This window comes from Gossypium arboreum, chromosome 7 (assembly GCF_025698485.1).
Source record: "Gossypium arboreum isolate Shixiya-1 chromosome 7, ASM2569848v2, whole genome shotgun sequence".
Taxonomy (NCBI): domain Eukaryota; kingdom Viridiplantae; phylum Streptophyta; class Magnoliopsida; order Malvales; family Malvaceae; genus Gossypium; species Gossypium arboreum.
The window spans coordinates 79689811-79699680 of record NC_069076.1 but is presented as its reverse complement, the minus strand read 5'-3'; the positions used below and the strand labels follow the sequence as shown (position 1 = coordinate 79699680).

Below are 9870 nucleotides of genomic sequence, written 5' to 3'. Positions count from 1 at the left end.
ACAACAAGTAGTCTCATTGCGACGTTGAATCGCATAACATCGCGGCGTTGTGACCTCACGTCGAGACAGAACTCATTCGTAGTCCCGACGTTGCAATGATTTTACAACTAAACTGGATGTTGACTTGAGCAATTAAGGGCATTTAGCAATCATTTTCTATTTTAAGCCTCTATGAATTAAAATAATATTAGGGGCACTTTTGACTTTTGGTTATTTCTTAAATAAACCAAATTTTAGTTTTATTTTACAATAATGGATGATAGATAGATAATTTTAGGTTAGAATAGTATAAAGACTTTTTTTAGGTTTTCTTAGTAGATTAGGTTTTATTTTATTGATTTATTTGCAGTTTGGATCATTTCTATTTCTTATTGAAACTTTGTAATCGAAGATTACTCGAACTTTTGCGCTTAATTCGATATATAAATGAGCATTTCTCTTCATCCTTATTTTTATATTTCATTTATCAAATGTTCAATAAAATGTCTGTATGAAAATTTAATGAATTATTTTTGTTGGTCAATTAATTACTCCATTGTTTGATGAAGCGTTTTCCTATATTTGATTGGTTGTTTTATTTGATTATGTCAAATTACTCAACATAATAGAATTGACGACTCTAGTTGAATATTTAGATAAATGAGATCGAGAGAAGAATTTGACATGTAATAGTTTGATATAAACGTGATGAGTGGTGAGGTCGAGAGGAGAACTATATGCCTAAGTGAGACCGAAAGGAGAGTTTAGGCGGTAACTTTTAATTAGGAGGAGATTGAGAGGATAATCCTAATAAGAATAGTAAACATTTCGATCGAAATATTTATATTAGCTTAGTTAGCAGTTAGTAAATCAATTGACCTCGTTTTATTATTTTGCATTGTTTAACAAGAAAAAGAAAGTTATTTTAATGTTTTTAATTGTTAATTTAGAATTAGTTTTATTATAATTTTATATTCTGTTGCACTAATAATTCTCAAATTGACTAGACTAATAATTGTTTTGCAAAAATTAACTTAATAATACATTTATCAATTTGACAATTCTTTGGATACGATCATTAGAATACTTGTATATTTCATTGTAATAAAAATTATATTATAATTTGACTTATCACACTTACAGTAAAAATCACACTTCAATCTTTCTTATATATATTTGCATATTTTGGCATCTTGACATCGGCAATCATTCTTGCTATAAATTTTAATTCATTTGTAGAAGAGATTTTGTTTTAATCAAAGTTTTCAAAATTCTAAATATTCCTGTTTGAGTAAATATATTGGAGAATTCAAAATTTGTGAGTAATTTCAAGAGGGATTTTAAAATTCAATTTCCTTTTCTAATTTCATCTAGATAGTGGTTTTCAAATTTCCGTATAATTTTATTTGATTAATTCATATAGCCCACCATAAGATAAAAAGCTTAAACTTTAGAAATTATTTTATTTAATTTATAATAAATAATTTTAAATTTTATTTTATTAAAACTATTTGAAAATTTTTACAAATATAATGATATTCATAATGAATTTTTATATTATTTATTTTAATATAATTATTCTTATTTTATAATTTTAAATTTCTAATAATTTAATTTTTCCTTAATCAATTGTTATCAAAACAAAACAATTACAAATTCTAGTATTTTGAATTAATGATTTTGAAATATTAGCATCTTAAAATCCAAGAAAATTTTAAAATTTTCGACACTTTTAATGTCTTCAAAATATTAAAATAAAATTATTAGTTATTACGTATAACATAATATTATTGTGGATTGCCAAAAGAAACTTTTCAATCGTGAAACTATCAAAATACTTTTTATTTTATATTAGTTTGTAACTTACTTTTTGTATTTATTATTAATATTTTTAAAATAATATGTTTTAAATAAAATTGTCATAAAACTATTTTAAAATTTTCTTAACAAAGTATTAAATTTAATTTATTTACTTACTAGATAATATACAATTAATTTATTGTAAATATATACACTAATTTAGGATTTAAGATGTGTTTGATAAAATAAAAATATTAAGTGTTGAAAATATAAATATTAAAATTTTAGGACTGAATTTTATAAGCACTAAATTTTATTATAAAATTGTTTGATACATTAGTAAAAAGTAAATATTTAATATAATTAATTTATTTGATAATTATAATTAATATTATTCATCGTTATACAATTTGCATTCATATTTATAATTATAATTAATAAACAATGTTTATTCTCACAATTTAGCAAGTTTGATTTTTTTTAATTATATTTTATCTAGTTGGTTACAAATTGCAAATCCATCTCTTTAAATACACTAATTAAAATAACAATATAATTAATAATATAAAATTGGTTTTGAATTTCGCCTTAGGCGTGTAGAAATTAAGATCATTAATCTCGAGTGAACTTATGGACCAATCTTATATATTTTAAAATAAATAAATAAAATACTTTTCTCATTTAAGTTTTGTTAAATGGATTAGGCACAATCCTTAGTTAATCCAAATAAAATAATTGATAAGATATTTTTCTTATAATTTTTCTAAATGGAGTAGGTATGATCCCAAGTGAACACCAATTAACTTACTTTTCTATGTTACAAAGTTTAAATAAAATAATTGATAGAATTAGGTTTGATCCTAAATTAACATATTGTTTTTTTTACAATGTTTTAAATAAAATTAAAATAATTGATCAAGTTTTTTTTTTTAAAATGGATTAGGTATGGTCCTAAATTAACACGAGTTAACATACCTTTTTGGTATAAAGTTTAAATAAAACAATTGAACAAATACATTTTCTCAATAAGTTTTATTTTAAAAAAAATGGATTAGGTATGATCCTAAATTAACACTTATTTAAAATATTCTGCTTTTTGGTATAAAGTTGAAGAAAATGGAGGACAAGAAATTACATTAATAGGGTCTGAATAGTGACTATTAACAGTGTCAACAAAAGACCTTATGCTATTGACTAATAATATACAGACTAAAAAAAACAAAAACCAATTTAGAAACTACAAAATAATACCTTGATATAAAATGTCCATCTTACAATTTTCAACAACACACCTCAATAGAATATCGTCTTTCATCAATCCTTTTAAAAGGTATGTCATTTAACATTACGTTTCAGCTGCTCATTTAGATGCTACTCAACCTCATCGGAATGCAGAGAGTCAAATAGGTTGGTCTATTTTCTAGTTAACTTCTAAAATTTCCTGCTTTGCTACCAACAGAAACACTTATTATGGGTCCACATATATGAAGACAATTCATATTTAAAAGGCAAACTTTATAGTAGTGGCTTTACAAGGTAAATTATTGATGCTAAAATTTACATCAAACAATTTCATATACAGAAGAGCTTTTAATTTAACATATCTTGCTTTGGAGAAAATGCCCCAAAATCAAGGATGAAGCCATTCATTCTCTTATTACATGATTTTCAGCTTGCATTGAATCAATGTACTCGCAATATATTTTGTGGCTAATGCTCCTATCTCATCCTTGTGTTCTCCAAATTTTGAAAAAATTTTGTATTCAAGTGGTTCTTTATCTTGTGGTTCAGAGGGGCAAGAAAAGCAAAAAATAAATCACAAAATGACAACATAAAAAATACAGATTCACCTCACTGATTCTTGAATTCGTCGATATTGACCTCTTCTGCAGCACCGCATTCCAGTGCTGCTGGATTAGGAGAATCTGAAGTCAGGTAAGAAGGTTGTTCGTTCTTCCGAGTTTGCAATCCCGAGAAGCGAGCAAGATCAACCCATTGCTGTGCATTCAAGTCAGCAACAAAACTACATTAATGTTCTAGACCTGCATGACTGTTGCTAGAGGACAAGGCTGCTATTATAAATGCCATCTCAATGTGCATTAATCAACTTTACCAAGCAATAGTCCTTGTGGAGACTTGAGAAAAATAAAACTCATATCAAATGGAAGCCATGCAGTTCATGTTCAAATTAAGTAACATAGTTTCACTGGCCACATAATTTAATGTAGTAAGTAACATATGATTACATAGTTTGCAATAATATAGTTCTCAGAATTACGATAATGTTGCTATAACACGACATTATCTAAAGGATCTAACTTAATAATCCTAAAGAAATGAAAGTACCAAATGAAGATAATTCTGACCTGAGTTCCCCAGTAAGAATTGATAGTCCGAACAAAAAAGGAAAGCATATTCACAAGAAAGATTTGAGAAGAAAATTCATCTGAAATTCGATGCTCCACGATTCCAGCAATAATCTGAAAATTTTAGTATACTTTAATTTTATATCAAGCAGATGGTAGGCAAAACTGAAAGTACAAATATGCATCAGTTGGAATGAGAGAGGTCATTGTGAATCTAGCTCTAAACCAGGGGTGCCAAGAGTTGGCCAACAGAAAATGCATCATATTGATCACGTGATTAGATAAATCATCTCGGTAGTTCCCAACATAAAGAAAAGAAAATATTCTTTTGCAATGAATACAACCGATATCATCAATAAATTATTACTAACAAATGCCAAAGTCTATGTTGCTCAAACTCAGGTGTGAATGTTGGACAAGGTCATGTTTCTAAGACAAGTAAATTAAATTTTCCAAGTGTTTTCTTATATTTGGAGAGCTATGCTCCTGCTTCCATGCCTGCTTAATTGTTAGATGAGTCTGACACAATAAATGAACTAGAGGAAAAACAAGAGTCTAAAAATAGGGAGCACGGACAGACATTGGAACGACAGGACAGATACTGCAGCATAGTAGTTTTTAGAAAATTAGGACATGGGCACAACAAGACATGGGAAAAATAACTTTAATACAATGAAATGCAAAAAATGTAAAATTGATACTTTTCAATTACATATTTACATGAAATAGCTTTTAATTTTTAAAAATTATTTTTGAATAAAAAATCTATTAGAACCAAATTGCTCATTGTTTATTCCGCATTTGACAGAAAAAGCAAAAAAAAAAAAAACCATCATGCATCCATCAACATCCAGGCATGTCCAGCTGTGTTTGGCTATGTTTAACTGTGTCTATTTTTCTACTTTTTTGAGGTGTCCTGTGTGTCCAACATGTACTTCGCTGTGTCGGAGTCCAGTCCATGTCAGACGTGAGCATGACAAAGCAAGTCCATTTATAGGCCCAACATATGCCAGAAAGTTTTTTAATGATAAAGCAAGTTCTTGGCATCGCTGAACTTATGTGACAAGCATTCTTACCTGATAACGAAGATTTGCCGATGTCCCTAGAAAGCCTCCATAAACAAGAGCTGTTTTGAGTATAGGTGATCTTTTAACTTGTTGGTTAGAAACCAATTCTGGATTGAAGATTTTTCGAACCGCATACAAAATATTTGAGGAAGCCACAGCTCCAATGCTGGAAATAAATCCAACACTAGCCAGTTTCAGACCACCAACAAGCACAGATGCTAACCTGTGACTGATGTTCCAATCTTTCCCAGCAAGATTCTTCTGAAATGCATTATCAGGTATTGAACCAAGAAGACCTTTTATTGCATCCATGTTGTCAGCTCCATCAGCATTTGAGAGGAATGAGATAGTTGGGGCAGGAAGCCATACGGTAAAGAAATCAACAACTATTCCTCGGGCCGTGTCTGTAATAACATAGTCAAGCTCTTCAAAGAAATTTTCTTTACGCCTCTCATACTGTGCTAAGAGAGTAGTTGTTATCGATATAGCTTCTTCTATAGCTAGTCTATGCAAGAACTTGGGATCAGCTAACAATCTTTCCCTGAATCCCTGCACCAAGATCATATATGGTTAGCTTGAGCACCTTTTGACTTGGACAATGTTGCAAGTGATTTGTTTATTCTTTCCACTTAAAACACATATAAGTATCATCTTCATTGGACTTGTGAATTATACAATAAACCATGACAATATTAATCTACAGATAATGGCATAATTACAATAAATTTCATTTCAAACAATTGAATATACCTGGAAGCGATGAGTGAGCTCTGAAATAAGAGGATATTGCTCCAGATCGAAAAAGTTCTGCAGGACCTCTGGAGATACTAAACCAAGGTCAAGTCCTTTTTGAAGGTCCTGTTGCAAAATTTTCACAATGAATCTTTACGAGCAGAGGTAAGCTTTGTCCTTAGTAATTTGATAAATGATAATTTTATAAAATATAAAATAATATTGGGGGGGAAAAGAAGGAAGAGAAAAGCTTTTAACCAACAAGGATACCATGTCAAAGTACTTAACCTACCATATAAATATTCTAGCAGCAATCAAGAAAATTAGTGGAACTGTGGTTCTTAGATTACAGTCAACCATAACACGAGATACTGCAGAATATGCAGTTACGTTGACAAACATCTAGGGAACTAACTATTATAGGAAAAATGACAATTTTTACTTGTTAGGTGAGTCATTTGCACTTGATAAAATAACCACTCCACACTTTTAAAAAACATAATAAACTAAGCGAAATTTCAGCGAACTTGATTTATAGTTGACTTATTCATATCATTCAATTATCATTAGTTCATTGTCCAATAAATATAAGCAAGTCAGTCACATTTATAATTTCCCTTTACCATCTGTGGATCTATTACAAGTAATGACAAGGTGGTAACTGCCATTCCAAAAGCATTTTTCAAGTATCTTATAGTATGCATATGAAAGATAAGTCATTTAAAAGTTCAAACTCTATTACTTCTAACATTTGCCAACATTCTGGAAGGAGCTGAACTATATTGATTTAGCATCCAAAGAAAAGTCATACTTTTTCCTTAAAAGAGGTGGTAACCGTCCTTAAAAATATATATCAAAAAAGGTATCATTCAAATCGTAGTAATTGTATAAACCTTCACACGTTGATATTTATGAAGTTAAATGTGTGTATCCATGCATGTATTCTATGTGTAAATGTGTGGATCCATGCATGTGTTTCTGTGGATCTTCAGCATAAAAATTTGAAAACATCAAGATTTTCTTTTGAACCAAAACATTTAAAAACATTTAAGTTAAAAATTGGTATTTAGAGGGATGAAACTTAGCACAAATCAACGGAACAACCTTAAGTCAATCCACCGATGCATCCAAAAAATATATATACCAATCAAGTCAAGGAGATAAAACATGCAATACTACCATGAAGGCTTAAGCACAGATAACCTGGGGTAGGGCATCTCGCTGCCTGCCAGCTGCATTCATGACTCGAGCAATTTCAGCACGATCAAAACAATTACGACTGCAAGGTCTGGCTGCAGAATACCACAAGAAATCAGCAACAGGGACGTCTCCCTCTCTTCTTATGTATTGCCTTTCAGGATTAAGAAGTATAGCCACTTGGTTCTTCTTCTGAATCTTTTTTGAAATTCTGGCAGGCACCCCTGTCCCTCTAGAACCAAATTGGACATGGTTTGCACCAGTCACAACTACTAACAAACTTGTGGCTCCTCCATCTGAAACTTCTTTCAAAATAATTTGGGACATGTTATATTCGTCAACCACTCTTGCTTGTGCAGATAAATATGAACTAGGACCGAAGGGAATTGACTGAGTCGGGAAATGATTTTCCATAGACGATCTACGTGAAATAGAACTAAAGCCTGATATGAAACCTGAACCAGCTGGAGGAGAATATGCCTTACGCTCAGCCTTAGAGAGGCCACGAATACCTTCAGCTTGCACAGTCCGTAGGATCTACATCAAATTAAATAGAATACTCCATATTACTATTCTCCTTGTGCACAGCCAAACTGATAGAATGATAACATAATATTGGTAATTTGGTATGAATCTAAAACAGAAAAAAGAAAATTTTCTTTCTCCCTTTCTTATAACATAGGAGACCATAAATATCTAGGATTACATCAGAGGATATCCTCTCCATCCCTATTTAAAATTGAAACCCATAAGTAACCCAACCATAATAAAATAAAAAATAAAAAAAATCAAGTCTTCTGAACATGATGCAACTAATAAGACCTATTACAACAAGCTGACAAGATATTCTAGCCTTTTAGACACCCAAAATGGTGTAAATTAGATCAATCAGCTTTTCTCAACAAATCCAACAGGGTGATGAAGCAATAAGTTAACACCAAAAGGATGATGGCAGAGTTAATGCAAAAAGGATGAGTAGTACAGAATCCCCAGTGACTACATAACAACTTAAATTACCTTTAAAGGAGTTCCACAAGCAACAAGGCGAACTTCATTATCGCGACAATAATTTAAAATGGGTTCATACTCCTGCCACCTTTGAGCTGACCAATGTGAAACATAAGATTTCAGTCCTTCTCCATCTATCCTGTCAACACAGAACTTTCAAAACTATAAGCCTTTTCAACACTTAAATACAGATGTTTCAATTTCTTTGCCGCACTAGATTGTCTCTATTTTTAACAATATACACACCAGGGTTCAAATAATGTGTTATGTGTGTGTAAATAAGTATGATCAACTTTTAAGTTTTTCTACTAATAATATATGTTCAGTAATGCAACTATAATCATTCTGCCCGTACAATTTCGATTCAATCCAATACATCTATCATAATAATGGTTTTTCAACATATATATAACAATTGAAATTTTTACATTCAATAATTAGAAATTTTCAATTTACATGAAATCAGCATGTAAACATTTAACACGAATATGATTGTTGAATTAAACAGATATTAAGTGTGTAAACAATTATGAAATTATGTAAAACTAATTTACTTAGAGATGAAAAGTCATATATGTATTTAGAAAGAGAAGTCAATGCAATAGAAAGTAACCTTTTAGCCATAAACTGATCGAGTTGGTTTTGTAAATCGGAAGGAAAAGCTTCGAGAGCCAAAGCCAACGGCCTCTGGTTCTCAACGCAGCGTTTTTTCAAATTCTTAACAATCTCAAGCTCCAATTCTTTATCGTCTCTAATTGGAACTTGCTCAGCTTCTCCTAAATAAACAATCCTGGCATTCATCAACTTCTCCCACACTTTGCTCTTATCTTTCCCCACCGCCAACGGCTCCCCGATAGCTGTAGCGTCGTATATCCTCGCCGACACAAGCGCCTCCTCTACGACCACCTTAGGCGGAGGCGAAGTCACTGGAGAGGAAGGCAGCGTTATCTCCTCGGCCAAGGACTGGGATTGTTGTAGGAGGAGAGTGCCAGCGGCGGCGAGAAACGGAGTGAGGAGAACGGCGCGTCGAGAGACTGCGGAGGAGCGGCGGCGAGCATCGTGGGGGTTGTCGTGAGGGTGGAGAGAGAGAGTGAGGAGGCGAGTAAAGGAAGGGAGACGGCGTCGTATGAGAAGGTGAGGTGGGGGTGAAGGATTAAAATTAGAGGTGATGATGTGAATGTGGGGTTTCATTTTTCTGATTTGGAGGAGCAGAGAGTGTCGATTAGTCGGAGTGGTACAACAACATTCCATTACATACAAGGCTGGTGAGGAGAGGCTAGGAATCATTTGAGACTTTGGAAGTTTGTGTACGAGAATGAGACTCACACAACTTCCCCAAGTACCCAAACGAATAACCTATGGTGTTTTGAATGCCACGTAGGCTATGCATCTGCTACTCTTCTTTTCCGATATTATATGTCTTATATGGTAAAAGTACAATAGATGAGCTTATATTAAGAGTTAAATTATTTAAAAATTAAGAAAATTAGTCTATACATGTTAAATTGATCCTTATTGTTAAAATTTTTATCATTTATACGGTTAAAAACTAGTGTGTTGACGGAATAACAAAAAAGTGACATGTGGTATGTCACGTGTACCTAATTTTGATGTACGATGATCAATTTTTAACGGTAAAAATAAATAAAATTTTTAACCAATAGACCAATTTACTATTTGATCTGACATACAAGAATTTATTTGCCCTTTTTTTTAGTAGG

At 31.6% G+C, this 9870-nt stretch overlaps 1 protein-coding gene across 1 annotated transcript; it reads right to left on the bottom strand.

Annotated features, from left to right (window-relative positions):
• Positions 1–3262: 3262 nt before the first annotated feature.
• Positions 3263–9553, bottom strand: LOC108457032 (protein RETICULATA-RELATED 5, chloroplastic-like). Its single transcript, XM_017755837.2, has 7 exons — positions 8763–9553; positions 8159–8288; positions 7148–7678; positions 5963–6070; positions 5222–5761; positions 4146–4259; positions 3263–3777 (listed from the first exon to the last, which is right to left on the bottom strand). The coding sequence occupies exons 1-7, from the start codon at positions 9434–9436 to the stop codon at positions 3631–3633; spliced, it is 2244 nt and encodes a 747-aa protein (XP_017611326.1). The 5' UTR covers positions 9437–9553; the 3' UTR covers positions 3263–3630.
• Positions 9554–9870: the final 317 nt, after the last annotated feature.